This window comes from Bufo gargarizans, chromosome 4 (assembly GCF_014858855.1).
Source record: "Bufo gargarizans isolate SCDJY-AF-19 chromosome 4, ASM1485885v1, whole genome shotgun sequence".
NCBI classification, from domain to species: Eukaryota; Metazoa; Chordata; class Amphibia; order Anura; family Bufonidae; genus Bufo; species Bufo gargarizans.
Genome location: NC_058083.1, coordinates 538,256,419 through 538,271,305, shown reverse-complemented (window position 1 = coordinate 538,271,305; position 14,887 = coordinate 538,256,419). Strand labels below are relative to the sequence as shown.

Sequence of the window (14,887 nt, the reverse complement as noted above, 5' to 3'; positions counted from 1 at the left end):
GGGAGGATGGCAGGGTCAGGAAACCGGAAGAAGCGCGGTCACTTGGTGGAGAGGGGACGGCAAATGAAGAGGAAGAGAGAGGGGGCGGGGTCAGGATGGGTGGGGAATATGGAGGTGGAGAGTAGGTGGGGTCAGGATGGGTGGGAAATAGAGGTGGAGAAGGGGCAGGGTCAGGATGGGTGGGGAATAGAGGTGGAGAAGGGGCGGGGTCAGGATGGGTGGGGAATAGAGGTGGAGAAGGGGCGGGGTCAGGATGGGTGGGGAATAGAGGTAGAGAAGGGGCGGGGTCAGGATGGGTGGGGAATAGAGGTAGAGAAGGGGCGGGGTCAGGATGGGTGGGGAATAGAGAGGAGGCGGGGTCAGGAAGGGTGGGGAATAAAGTTGGAGTAGGGGTGGGGTCAGGATGGGTGGGGAATAGGGAGGTAGAGAGGAGGCGGGGTCAGGATGGGTGGGGAATAGAAGTGGAGACAGGATGTGTAAAAAATAGAGGTGGAGAGGGGGCGGGGTCAGGATGGGTGGGGAATAGAGGTGGAGACAGGATGTGTAAAAAATAGAGGTGGAGAAGGGGCGGGGTCAGGATGCGTGAGGACTAGGGAGGTAGAGAAGGGGCAGGGGCAGGATGGAAGAAGAGTAGATGAGAGGAGGCGGGGTCAGGATGGGTGGGGAATAGAGGTAGAGAAAGGGCGGGGTCAGGATTGGTGGGGAACAGGGAGGGTGAAAGGAAAGTAGATAGGTGGAGAGTGGGTGGGGTCAGGATGGGTGGAATATAGATGAGGTAGAGTGGGAGCGGGGTCAAGATGGGTGGGGAATAGAGGTGGAGGAGGCGGGGTCAGTATAGGTGGGGAACAGAGGTGGAGAGGAGGCAGGGTCAGGATGGAAGGAAAGTAGATAGGTGAAGAGGAGGAGGGGTCAGGATGGGTGGGGAATGGAGGTGAAGGGGCAGGGTCAGAATGGGTGGGAAATAGAGGTGGAGAAGGTGCGGTTACAGGATGGGTGGGGAATAGGGAGGTAGAGCGGGAGCGGGGTCAAGATGGGAGGGGAACAGAAGTGGAGAAGGGGTGGGGCAGGATGGGTGGGGAATAGGGAGGAAGAGAGGAGGCACGGTCAGGATGGGTGGGGAATAGAAGTGGAGAGGGGTCAGGATCAGGATGGGTTGAGAATAGGCGGGGTCAGGATGGGTGAGGAATAGAGGTGAAGGGGCGGGGTCAGGATAGGAGGGGAATAGAGGTGGAGAGGGTACGGAGCCAGGATAGGTGGGAAATAGAGGTGGAGAGGAGGCAGGGTCAGGATGGGTGGGGAACAGAGGTGGAGAGGAGGCAGGGTCAGGATGGGTGGGGAACAGAGGTGGAGAGGAGGCAGGGTCAGGATGGGTGGGGAACAGAGGTGGAGAGGAGGCAGGGTCAGGATGGGTGGGGAACAGAGGTGGAGAGGAGGCAGGGTCAGGATGGGTGGGGAACAGAGGTGGAGAGGAGGCAGGGTCAGGATGGGTGGGGAACAGAGGTAGAGAGGAGGCAGGGTCAGGATGGATGGGGAACAGAGGTGGAGAGGAGGCGGGGTCAGGATGGAAGGAGAGAATATAGATGGAGACTGGGCGGGTTCAAGATGAAAGGAGAGCATATAGGTGGAGAGTGGGCGGGGTCAGGTGTATTGTCTGCTGCACCCGACATGATGGCACTCACCTTAGCCGCAGTCAGCTGGTGTCCAAGCAACACATAGGTGATGAATGTGATGATGGATATAAGGACGGGTTGTGCTGCAAACAGGTAAATACACACCGCGTCCAGAAGCTTAATAGCACGAAGACTGCGCAGCTCACGCGCCCGTAACGTAGACACCAGACGGGCAAAATGTTCCTCCCACGTGTAAAACTTCACCACCCGCATCCCGGACAGGAGCTTAGTCACCAGCTGGAGAGAGACAGCGAACTGTGACATCACTGACCTCCAGATATAAGGTATATTATACAGGAGGTGACATCACTGCCCTCCAGTTATCAGTTATATTATACAGGAGGTGACATCACAACTCTCCAGACATCAGTTATATTATACAGGAGGTGACATCATCGCTCTCCAGATATCAGTTATATTATACAGGAGGTGACATCACCGCTCTCCAGATATCAGTTATATTATACAGGAGGTGACATCACCGCTCTCCAGATATCAGTTATATTATACAGGAGGTGACATCACCGCTCTCCAGATATCAGTTATATTATACAGGAGGTGACATCACCGCTCTCCAGATATCAGTTATATTATACAGGAGGTGATATCACCGCTCTCCAGATATCAGTTATATTATACAGGAGGTAACATCACCGCTCTCCAGATATCAGTTATATTATACAGGAGTGTTGTGCTTTTTCATAAGTGTATAAAACATTGATCTAAATATTAATATAAATGTCTCCTTATGAATTTATGATAAGGGTGCTCTCAAGACGCAGCTGGTGCTAATTACCTCTACAGTTTGGTATTTATTAATGAAGCAAAAAATCTGTGATATCTATATACGCTTCTAATCAACCTTAGTTTTGTATAAGAAAATTTAATAAGACATATGTATCGTTTTATATTGTTACGTATTATTAAGGACATTTATGTATCCGTTATCATATATATTCTTAGGAACGCAAATTTTCATATTATATGATGAAGACAGTTTGTGTATGGACTTTGTTAATGAGTATCTGTAAAGATGTGGTGTTTTTACTAACAATAAACCGTTGGTGTAGCAGAGGAGGCACAGATATCTCTGTGAGAAAACAAGGCTCATGCGCTGTTCACTTCTGTATTCGGCGCAGGCGCGGGATTTTGTCAGTGATGCTGCGAACCGTGACATCAATCAAGAGGAGTGGGGCGGGCAGAACAGAGGACTTGGGCGGGATAAAGTTTGAGTAGACGGAGCCTCTAGGTGCTGATTCTACACCCACATAGCACCTAGAGGCTCATTAGCATATTATAAAAGTGCTTATTTTATCAGAACGGCTGCAGGGAGAAAGGTAAAAAAACATACTGTTATGTAGTGCTGACATTAGCGCGTCGCTATATCAGACAGCTACATAACAGTATTTCTGGTGGTAGAAGCCCTTTAAAGCTCCCTTGGACAGGTTGGTGACGGCTGCCACTTCCCTGTATAACATCAGTGAGTGCCATGCTACAGGTGAGAGGAGATACAAAAGGTCCCCAGAACAAAACGTAGGCAGAAGCTAAAATAAATCCCAACCTGGGATTTGAAACGCAGCCACGCAGGTACCCTCCGTCTACAGGACCTTTCCAAAGAACCCAGCGACAACAGGTAGGACCCAAGCAAACAAAACCTCATAGCTCTAACGGGTCAGAGGGGGATAATAATGGTGATAAGAGGTCTAACTACCGTCCCCAATATTACAATAGGGGTCAATGGGATAAAGGTGCTGGAATACCATGCCCAGACAACAGAAGGCAGGTAGGCCTGAACCCTCTACTTCACCTAGAAGTCGGTCTCCCACCTCTAGTGAGGGTACACCACAAAACAGAATTGTGCACAAATCAAATGATCGGTCTGATCAGTTGGCAGATCAAGTGGCTAAATTAACTGAAATACTTAATAAGATGTCCCAGGTGTCCATGGAAAAACATCTGAAGCCTTTTTTAGGGGCGGCTGCAGGTCCCAGCTCAGCCCTATAAAGCAGGCAGGGGGGCTTCAGAGCCCAGGCCAACGCAAGGCCACCGAGCTGGTTGTAGAAGAATCTAATGTGATTCCTAATCCTATATTGCCTTGCAGCGTTCCTGACCCTAAAATTGAGGCCAAAGAGGAGGTGTCTAACGTGTTGTCTATTTTGCAGCCTAACCATGTAGATTCGTGCACTAATGTGTCTTCTCCAGTGAGTGATCCCATCATCTCAGCGTTAACCTGTGAGCTGCCGGCTGTAAGCTGTGATATAATCCAGTCTTCCCCGAAGGCGGGTGCAGCTGCCGCGTGCAGTAGGAATGTCCGGGTTTCTCCAGAAGTCGCATCGCTGCAATAGGATCAAATCCTCAAAAAGCATCAGATGAGTGAGCATCCTAATTTCTTATGTGATTTGTTTCAGGTTGAAGGCCGATATTTTGTTGATTCTTATCTCCAAGATGAACTTATCGGGCCGATTAGGGGTTTACTTGACACGGGATCACAAGCCACTATGTTGTCATATAGTTATTTCCAACAGGTTATGGATGTGACAGCAAAGAAGCCGAAATTGAAATAGTTGATGGCTCTTTGATAAGTGTAGCGGAGACGCTTTGCAGGTCACAACTTCGCCAAATGGAAGGATTACCGGATGCTGAGGAGTAAAGAGATATCAAGGTTCCAGCTAAAGGCGGAAACCCAGGATTGGTATAGTATAAACATACGAGTGTACTAACCTGTCCTCATGGATTTTTCCTCTGTAACTAATTATCTCTTAACTCACTTCTGAACCAAGAACTTGCTCTGTTCAAGAAAGAAAACTGTGCCAAATTGAAGATGTATGGTAGTATGACTTCTTTCATCGTAGGGTTGATAAAAAGAAAAGTGGGAAGATGTATGTGCTTATATTGGTCATACAATATATTATAGGCGCAAGATGGCATCAAAGATTGTTGCTGTTACCTACATCGTCCTGGTCTTGGGGAAGGAGTTCCACGCTGAACCGATCGCTGTACCAGGCCCTTTATCTGGGATTATGCTGCAGAATACTACGGGATTCATCTTGATGAATAAGAGGATTCTATCCCAGAAGATCTACGTCAGTTTGGATCCACGCATCTCAGTTGAAAGGCAGTTCAACATTTCCGAGATTCAGTCTCCAGAGATAAAGATGTGGTGTGGCGAAACCAACCTCGCCACGGTGTTTTGGAGGGGGCTGTTTGCCAGCCTCCTGCCCTGGGATTATGGTCCCTTAAGTTATTGGGTCTTAAGGCACTTGGGACGGAGCCCTCTGTCCCTGGATTGCATCCTCTGCCTTACTTGCTTGGATGAAGCACATGGTGAGAACAATAGATAGCGGCCATTGTAACTCACAGACACTGTTCTGACTTTCCACACGGTGCTATCTTGCCTGTATTTGGTGCACAGAGACATCATTCAATAGTTTGAAACTACCAAACAGGGGACACATTTATTAGTGACTATTTTCTGTATAAGGCCTCATGCACACGACAGTTTATTTTCACGGTCCGCAAAAACGGGGTCCGTAGGTCCGTGATCCGTGACCGTTTTTTCGTCCGTGGGTCTTCCTTGATTTTTGGAGGATCCACGGACATGAAAAAAAAGTCGTTTTGGTGTCCGCCTGGCCGTGCGGAGCCAAACGGATCCGTCCTGAATTACAATGCAAGTCAATGGGGACGGATCCGTTTGACGTTGACACAATATGGTGCCATTTAAAAACGGATCCGTCCCCATTGACTTTCAATGTAAAGTCTGGAGTTCTTTTATACCATCGGATTGGAGTTTTCTCCAATCCGATGGTATATTTAACTTGAAGCGTCCCCATCACCATGGGAACGCCTCTATGTTAGAATATACTGTCGGATATGAGCTACATCGTGAAACTCATATCCGACAGTATATTCTAACACAGAGGCGTTCCCATGGTGATGGGGACGCTTCTAGGTTAGAATATACTACAAACTGTGTACAAGACTGCCCACTGCTGCCTGGCAGCACCCGATCTCTTACAGGGGGCCGTGATCAGCACAATTAACCCCTTCAGGTGCAGCACCTGAAGGGGTTAATTGTACTATCATATCCCCCTGTAAGAGATCAGGGCTGCCAGGCAGCAGGGGGCAGACCCCCCCTCCCCAGTTTGAATATCATTGGTGGCCAGTGCAGATCCCCCCTCCCTCCCTCTATTGTAATAATTCGTTGGTGGCACAGTGTGCGGCCCCCCCCTTCCTCCCTCTATTGTAATAATTTGTTGGTGGCACAGTGTGTGCCCCCTGATCGGCCCCCCCACCCTCTATAGCATTAACAACATTGGTGGCCAGTGTGCGGCCTCCCATCTCCCCCCCCCCCCCCGATCATTGGTGGCAGCGGAGTTCCGATCGGAGTCCCAGTTTAATCGCTGGGGCTCTGATCGGTAACCATGGCAACCAGGACGCTACTGCAGTCCTGGTTGCCATGGTTACTTAGCAATAGTACAATAGTAGAAGATTCATACTTACCTGCTGGCTGCTGTGATGTGTTTGACCGGCCGGGAGCTCCTCCTACTGGTAAGTGACAGTTCTTTAGCAATGCGCCGCACAGACCTGTCACTTACCAGTAGGAGGAGCTCCCGGCCGGACACAGACATCGCAGCAGCAAGCAGGTAAGTATGAATCTTCTACTATTGCTAAGTAACCATGGCAACCAGGACTGCAGTAGCGTCCTGATTGCCATGGTTACCGATCGGAGCCCCAGCAATTAAACTGGGACTCCGATCGGAACTCCGCTGCCACCAATGATGGGGGGGGGGGGGATGGGAGGCAGCACACTGGCCACCAATGTTGTTACTGCTATAGAGGGAGGGGGGGCCGATGGGGGGCGCACACTGTGCCACCAACGATTTATTACAATAGAGGGAGGGCGATGGGGGGCGCACACTGTGCCACCAACGATTTATTACAATAGAGGGAGGGAGGGGGGGGGGGGCGATGGGGGGCGCACACTGTGCCACCAACGATTTATTACAATAGAGGGAGGGAGGGGGGGCCGCACTGGCCACCAATGATATTCAAACTGGGGAGGGGGGGGTCTGCCCCCTGCTGCCTGGCAGCCCTGATCTCTTACAGGGGGATATGATAGTACAATTAACCCCTTCAGGTGCCGCACCTGAAGGGGTTAATTGTACGGATCACGGCCCCCTGTAAGAGATCGGGTGCTGCCAGGCAGCAGGGGGCAGTCTTGTACACAGTTTGTAGTGTATTCTAACTAGAAGCGTCCCCATCACCATGGGAACGCCTCTGTGTTAGAATATACTGTCGGATATGAGTTTTCACGATGTGAAAACTTAGATCTGAAAAAGCTTTTATGCAGACGGATCTTCGGATCCGTCTGTATGAAAGCAACCTACGGCCACGGATCACGGACACGGATGCCAATCTTGTGTGCATCCGTGTTCTTTCACGGACCCATTGACTTGAATGGGTCCGTGAACCGTTGTCTGTCCAAAAAACAGGACAGGTCATATTTTTTTGACGGACAGGATACACGGATCACGGCCTCGGCTGCAAAACGGTGCATTTTCCGATTTTTCCACGGACCCATTAAAAGTCAATGGGTCCGCGAAAAAAAAACGGAAAACGGCACAACGGCCACGGATGCACACAACGGTCGTGTGCATGAGGCCTAACTTGTATATTTTCAGTGTAACTGGCATAAAACTGTATCTTCCAAACTACTGAACGGATGTGGGTGAATTTTGGATATGTGGTTCACCCAGATCCCCCGGTTCCGAGGACTTTTAATGGGTCCGTGGAAAAATCGAAAAATGCACCGTTTTGCAGCCGAGGCCGTGATAAAACTGTATTTCTCTGCCTTTGATAATTATATTCGCCAGTGTGTTCAATAATCATCACCGGCAGAGGGGAGGAATATGCTGGGTGTGTTTCTATTGTCCCATTGTGTGTTTAAATGGTGATGTCTGTCCTGTTGTCTCCACATGTGTATTGGCGACTTCCCTTTGTCCTGAGAGATAATTGGATTGCCCTCGGTTGTCTCCGGGACAGAGAGGAGGAAACCATGATGCATTGTGGGGATGTTTTTTTGTATCTGTCCTGTATTTGCAAACAACTGTAATAAAAACCAGGCTGGGTGTGCCAACACGTCAGACCACTGCTTGACCCTCAAGACGGAGCCTTGTCTCGTCATTGGAGGGATTCCCTGTATGCTGTTGGAGACTGATTGCCAGGAGTGTAAGCTGATTGTATGCTTTTCCTGTTCGTCTGCTAGCAGCTATTCGCGAGGTTCCGGTTTGGAGTGCTATTTTGTATCCAGTTCGGGAGTTTGGTGTTCTGCAGTAGCTGTGCCTGTCTCTCAGAAAGGGGCATATCGCCTAAACGGATTTTAACCCCTTGTCTGCTGAAACGGTCCGTTACAATTGGTGGCAAGCAGCGGGATCGTTCCTACAGCCAGAAGGACAGCTACAGGAGACACCATTTCTGTGGATTTTACAACTTAAGGGCAACGCATGTCTCAGTACAGCGACCCTAAAAGCACCAGGATGGAACCAGCAGTGGAGTACAGATACTCTGTGGAGGAATTTGACCGTATGATGTGGTTGCGGCTGAACTTCTTCGGACCCAATCCAGCTGAGAAATACGTGTAAGGCCGATTCATTGGCCTGTATTTGTGGGAGGGGCTTGGCCACCTACTTCAACGGCCGGCGCCCTCCCACGAACGTACGTAGTGCAGAGTCCTTGGAAGCGTGCGCTCGTACCTGGCAGTCGTCTGGTGGATTTGGTAAGTGCAGGCAGCAGTGCGATGGTCGGCCCTTTGGTATGTAGGGGCCGCCATACGCTGCGTCTCGTTCACCCCTCCTGCAGCGTTCCACATGCGGCACTTTGTCAGCCGCCGGGAGGAGGGGGGGGAATGCAGCCACACTTACGGCACCCCCCTCCTTCGCCGCCCAGGCTCACGCTCGGCACCGCTCTCCGGCGGGGGGCGGAGCCTGTGGTCACATGGGGGCCAATTCCCCGCCCGCTCCCGCCCCCTCTTCACGGCCGGTACACAGCCTGCGCTGCCTCGCTCCCTCACCTAGTGGGCAGCGCAGACAGCTGTGGAGCGCCGACAAACACATTTGCCAGGGGGCGCATTTTTCTCCCCACGCGGTGGGGATGCCCAGCCGGCGGGGGGCGGCCCCTCATGGAGAAGGGGGGCTCCCCTGCACTGGGCACCCCATCAGGGAGTGGTGCGCCCCCCACGTGGCACGTCTCACACAGAAGGGGGGAGGCACGTCTGATTAGGCCTCCCCCCTATGCCAGGGGGCAACTCCGTTTCCCCACGCGGTGGAGGTGCCCAGCCGATGGGAGGCGGCCCCCCATGGAGTAAGGGGGGCACCCCCGCACTGGGCGCCCCATCAGGGACCGGTGAGGCCCCCCACGTGGCACGCTTAGCCTCGGCAAGATGGGGCCCTCGTCGCCAGGGGCCCCCCTGGGCCGACCACATGCCTGAGGGCTGCGCTGCTCCCCACGCGGCAGGAGTGCTCAGCCGGCGGACGGCGCCACCCAGGGACAGAGAGGGCCCCGCACTGAGCACCCTGTCAGGGACATGCGTCAGCTCTCCACGTGGCACTCGTTTCATGTTTGCGGGGGTTACCAGCCGTTGCCAATATCCATCCCCACGTGGTTCATGGTACCAGGGAACTCCGCGTTCCCCACGCGGTTACCATGGAACACAGCGGTGCAGGCAACGGCTCGCTCCCCGCTCACGTAAAGTCTGGCACGGGCCGCAAAAGAAAGAAACACACACCTTCTCCCATCAGTCACCATACCTCCCCTCACGTACACGTCCTGGCATCGAGCCTCACGCATTGACTGGTTTCTTTTGCATTTGTTCCGTTGTTGTTTTCCAGGTTCTGTACAGTGGTTAGTCTGAGAGAAGTTGGTGGGATCTCAATTGATTTTTCCTTGGCTACCAAGGTAGTGAGGTACACGTCGGGGGATGGGAAGTGCTGGGCCGCAGGCCGGGGTCTCATGTGTTTTTTTTGTCAACGTACAGGTTTTTTTTTTTTTTTTCATTTCATTTCACTTCCGTCAAGTCAGTACATAGGGATTCTCAGTTGGTAAGTACGTCGTGTCTTCTTGCATGGACTCCCGGGTGGCGGTTCCTGGCCATTCCTTCACGGCTCTTCTGGTTCAGTGTGCATACCTCACGGCAATTGTTCACTTTTCTGTACGTGGTTAGACAGCTGCACGGGTGCCTGGCGACCATCAGGCTAGTCGGTCATGTTACATTACTCTTTTCACAGCCGCTATGTCACGTGCTTCGGACATTGTAGACGCGTCGGTGGACGAGGTCGTGGCACAGGCATCCGAGAGGGGCAGCACACCGTCCCTACGGCTTGGACAATTCCTAGGCTGATGGCGGAGTTGACAAAGCGGGGCGTCCCTTTCCCGGCAACCGCTAGGAAAGCTGAACTGTATCGGCTGTGGAGAGACTCCCTGGCATCCAGCGCCAATGATCCCCCTGCAACTACGATGCAGACATCGCTAACTCAATTACACGTCATGCTAAACAACTTGACGTCGGCCGTCACATCCATGCAGGCGAGGTTGGAGTCCATCGAGGCTCGCAGCACAGTTGCACCAGTTTCCTCCCTCGAGGTTCCGGTCGCCTCCACCTCCGCCACAGCAGACATTCGTTCTGCCCAGTCCGTCCCCTAACGTGACTCCCTCCCACTATGTCCCGCTCAACATCAGGAAGGACATCCTGGAGGGTAGGGATGTCAATCTTGCGTCTCTACTGATCGCATCTAGGGACCTCTCTGATAATAGGGTCATAGCTTGTGGAGAAGTGTCAGTGGTATTAAGGAGCCGCGACCACCGGCTCAACCGCAAATTGTCCATCCCGGAATTCGTTATGGCATTTAGTCTCTTCAGGGATGTCATTTGCACTGCCAGGCCGGACAGGAGGGAGGAACTAGACCATTATCTCTTCAGGGTCACAGAGTTGGGTCATAGGTACGGAGGAACCGCGTTCTACGACTACCACTGCTCATTTGCAGCTAAGGCGGCAGCGGCTCTCTCCCAGTTTCAGCACGTCACTGACTGGTCCAACCTGGACACTGAGCTTTTCTGCAGACACTTTGCAGGTCTGAAGGCTCCCTCCTGTTCCGCCTGTCAATCTATCTTCCACTCGGTTGAGTGGTGCGACAAGTCCGCCGTCAGCACGGCGTCCTACCCCTCCAGCTCGGCAGCTGGTCCTCTTGAGGTCTTCAGGCCCCCCAGCTCAGTAGACAAGCTGGGCCGGCCCATCATTCAGCTTGGTAGGGCACAGATATGCAACAACTTTAACTACGCCTCTTGTAATTTTGGGCAGTGCCGGTTGTTGCATATCTGTACCAATTGTTTCAGGGCTCACCCCCGAGTAGCTTGCTCATTAAAATCCGTAAAAAGCTACATGAGTGTGGTCAATATCAGCCGTCTACAAGAATTCTTGCGAGGCCACCACAACCCTGGGTTTGTTCAGTTCCTGGTGACAGGATTTCACGAGGGTTTCCACACGGGACTGATCACGACTCCAGAGTCCACACACGAGTGCAAAAATCTTCAGTCAGCAGAAAGAAATCCCGCCTCGGTAGACGCACTCATAGAAGCTGAGTTGAGCAAGGGGTTCTTAATCGGTCCCTTTGGTGTGCCCCCTTTTCAACGCTGGAGAGTCAGTCCCGTGGGGGTAGTCACAGGCAAGTTCAGCGGGAAGGAGAGACTCATCATCGACTTATCGGCCCCACACGGCTCCCAGGTCCCCAGTCTCAACTCCCTTATTCCTTCGGAGGAAGTGGGCATGAGATACGCCTCAATAGACCAGGCTATCGCTATCATCATGAAAACGGGCCCAGGGTCCTGGCTGTCCAAAGCCGACATATCAGATGCCTTCAAGTTGCTTCCCATCATGCCAGCCCTCTGGCAGTGGCACGGCATCAAGTGGAAAGGCCTGTACTACTTCTCCACTAAGCTCACCTTCGGTTCCAAGAGTAGCCCCTGGCTCTTCGATCAGTTGGCTCAGGCACTCCACTGGATCCTGGAACACGTAGTCCTCTGTGAATTTGTCATCCACTACCTGGATGACTTCCTGCTGATTGAGAGGCCAGGGGCACTCCCCCTAGGGCTGGGCAAGTTACTCAGGTGCTTTTCCCAATTAGATGTCCCGGTGTCCCCCAAGAAAGTAGAAGGCCCGGCCACAGTCATCACCTTTCTTGGCATCGAGTTAGATTCCCAGCGCATGCTAGCTAGATTGCCGAGGACAAGTTAACGAGGATTAGAGGAGTCATTCACAGGTTCGCAGTCACGACCGTGGTCACTAAGCGGACCTTCAGTCTCTTCTGGGCATGTTGAACTTCGCCATGCGCATCATCCCACAGGGCAGAGCTTTCATATCCCGCCTACTCGCGCTCTTGAGTTCCGCCCCAGAACAGGACAGCCCGGTGTGCTTGGACAGTCTAGCCCTAGCGGACCTCCACATGTGGGATCATTTCCTGAGCCACTGGAACGGGGTCTCCTTGTTTGTACCCGAGCTGTCGTGTCAGTCACCTACAGTCTTTTCAGATGCAGCTGCGGGCTCAGGGTTTGCCGCCATCTTCGGCACCCACTGGGTGGCAGACGCATGGCCTGCCGAGGTGGGACAAATCCCAGGCTTCCTCCAGACCTCGGCGCTGTTCGAGCTGTACCCCATTGTGGTAGCCGCCCACATTTGGGGCAAGGTTTGGGTACGTCAGTCTGTTCTGTTCGTGACTGACAACACAGCCGTAGTGGACATTCTCAATAGTGGACTGTCAAAATCCTAGCCAAGTCATGTGTTTTCTCAGACGGCTGGTGCAGCTCTCCCTGCAGCACCACTTTCATATATTTAGTGCGCACGTGCCAGGGGCGCAGAACGGGGCTGCTGACGCCTTGTCGAGGGCTAACTTCTCCCGTTTCTTCCAGATAATGCCAGAGGCAGATGCGACAGGCGCCACCATCCCTCCTCTCGAGTCCTTAAGGCTAGTGTAGCCGATCACCTTGGGACGGCCCACGCTCTAATACGCCATTCCCTCTCGCCTAACACGACCAGGGCGTACAACACCGGGTGGAAGACGTTCTGCAAGTTTCGAGGAGAATGTCCTCAGGAGGACTCCAGTTTTCCAGAGTACATCTTGGCGTTCATCGGGTATTGCCACTCTGTACGCAAGCTCTCCCACGCCTACAGTAAGGTCATACCTGGCGGGAGTGCAACACTTTCTCTCTCTTGGCAACCCCGAGCTAGCATCAGTGTTCACCTTACACACTGTCAAAGCCGCCCTCAAGGGTTTGAGCAAGTGCGGGCCTCAAAGCCAAACACGCAGGCAGCCGGTCACCGGCCCCCTTTTCCGCAAACTGTCTGATGCCTTGGACGGTAATCCTTTCGGGGTTTTGGCCAGCCTGGTACTTAAATCCGCCATCTACTTGGCCTTCTACGGCTTCCTAAGACCTGGGGAGTTCACCTGTTCACCAGGCAGCGACAATTTCCTCACGGTCAGCCAACTGGTCCAGAACTCCGACGGGTTCACTTTGCTCCTCAAGACGTCCAAGACCTCCCAGTGCGGACCCCCTGTCCCGATATCCTACTTTCCCACAGCACATCAATGGTGTCCCGTCACGGTGCTTCGTCGGTTGCGGTCCGCCTTGTCCGGGGCCGGGCCGAACAGTCCTCTGTTACCCTTCGGGGTGGTGCCGCTCACCACCCAGCAGTTCATATCCCACGTCAGGTCACTAGTGGCCAGCACGGGTGGCGACCCTGCCACCATTTCGGGTCATTCGTTCCGCATAGGCGCGGCATCCGCGGCCTCCAAGAACCAAGTGCCTGCACATGTCATACAGAGGCTGGGGCGTTGGCACTCGTCTTGTTTCAACCGCTACATACCACACCCTGAAACCGAAATGTCGGCAGCCTTTCAAACTTTAGCTTTGTAACATCTTTTGCAATAAAACTCTTCTGCCTACCAGTATGTCTTTTGCCCTCTTTCAGGCGTCCCTCCACGACACGGTCACGGCACAACTCTGACCGCTTAGGGGTAGGGTAACTCAGGTAGGACAGACACGTACTTGGTTGCCACGACCACAAGTGTAAGGCCGATTCATTGGCCTGTATTTGTGGGAGGGGCTTGGCCACCTACTTCAACGGCCGGCGCCCTCCCACGAACGTACGTAGTGCAGAGTCCTCCCTCCCACCCACCCTTTTCTCCTGTCACTCTCAAAGGGGATGCCCTCTTTCAGGCGTCCCTCCACGACACGGTCACGGCACAACTCTGACCGCTTAGGGGTAGGGTAACTCAGGTAGGACAGACACGTACTTGGTTGCCACGACCACAAGTGAAGTTCGTGAGGAGTCTAGTGTTCAAAACCCTACTATACCGGGCAGAAGGTGACGGTCAGCTGCCACGTTGGGTGGACCTCCATCGGAAGTTACAGTTGTGGGACAGAGGGAGCCCAGTCTCCATTCCCCAGCGGCAGTGTGAATTGCAGGGAATTGGGAGCCCAGTCTCCATTCCCCAGCGGCAGTGTGAATTGCAGGGAATTGGGAGCCCAGTCTCCATTCCCCAGCGGCAGTGTGAAGTGCAGGGAGAGGAGAGCAGCGTCCTCCCTCCCCAGCGGCAGGCTGAGTTACAGGGGGCAGAGGTAGTTGTTCCTGCCCCCCAGCAGCAGAGTGATATGCCGGGAAGGCAGTGTGAAATGCAGGGAGAGAAGAGCAACGGCCTCCCTCCCCAGCGGCAGGCTGAGTTACAGGGGGCAGAGGTAGTTGTTCCTGCCCCCCAGCAGCAGCATGATTTTTTGGGAATTGGGAGCCCAGTCTCCATTCCCCAGCGGCCGTGTGATGTACAGGGAATTGGGAGCCCAGTCTCCATTCCCCAGCGGCAGGCGGAGTTACAGGGGGCAGAGACAGTCGGTCCTGTCCCCCAGCGGCAGAGTGTCCAGCAGGGAATAGAGAGCCCAGTCTCCTTTCCCCAGCAGCAGGACACTGTATTGGGAGCAGAGACAGTCGGTCTCCCCCTCCAACAACCAGGCTCCAACCAGGCTTCTTCCATGGTAACACTGGCACCAGGGCAGAGTACCGCTGATACCTACCCACAAAGCAACCTCCACTCCAAGCCAGGGAGCAACACAGAGACCGGGAGTACCAGCTACAAATATAATCTTGGTGGATTCACTGGACAGAGACAGGCTACTAA

At 53.2% G+C, this 14,887-nt stretch overlaps 1 protein-coding gene across 2 annotated transcripts in view; it reads right to left on the bottom strand.

Annotated features, from left to right (window-relative positions):
* LOC122935678 (ATP-binding cassette sub-family C member 10-like) overlaps positions 1-14,887 on the bottom strand; it is a 49,111-nt gene that overhangs the window by 19,057 nt on the left and 15,167 nt on the right. For both annotated transcript variants that reach the window (XM_044291504.1, XM_044291505.1), the window contains exon 4: positions 1,680-1,907. In XM_044291504.1, the coding sequence (XP_044147439.1) occupies positions 1,680-1,907 (228 nt within the window). The remainder of the gene's footprint in view (positions 1-1,679; positions 1,908-14,887) is intronic.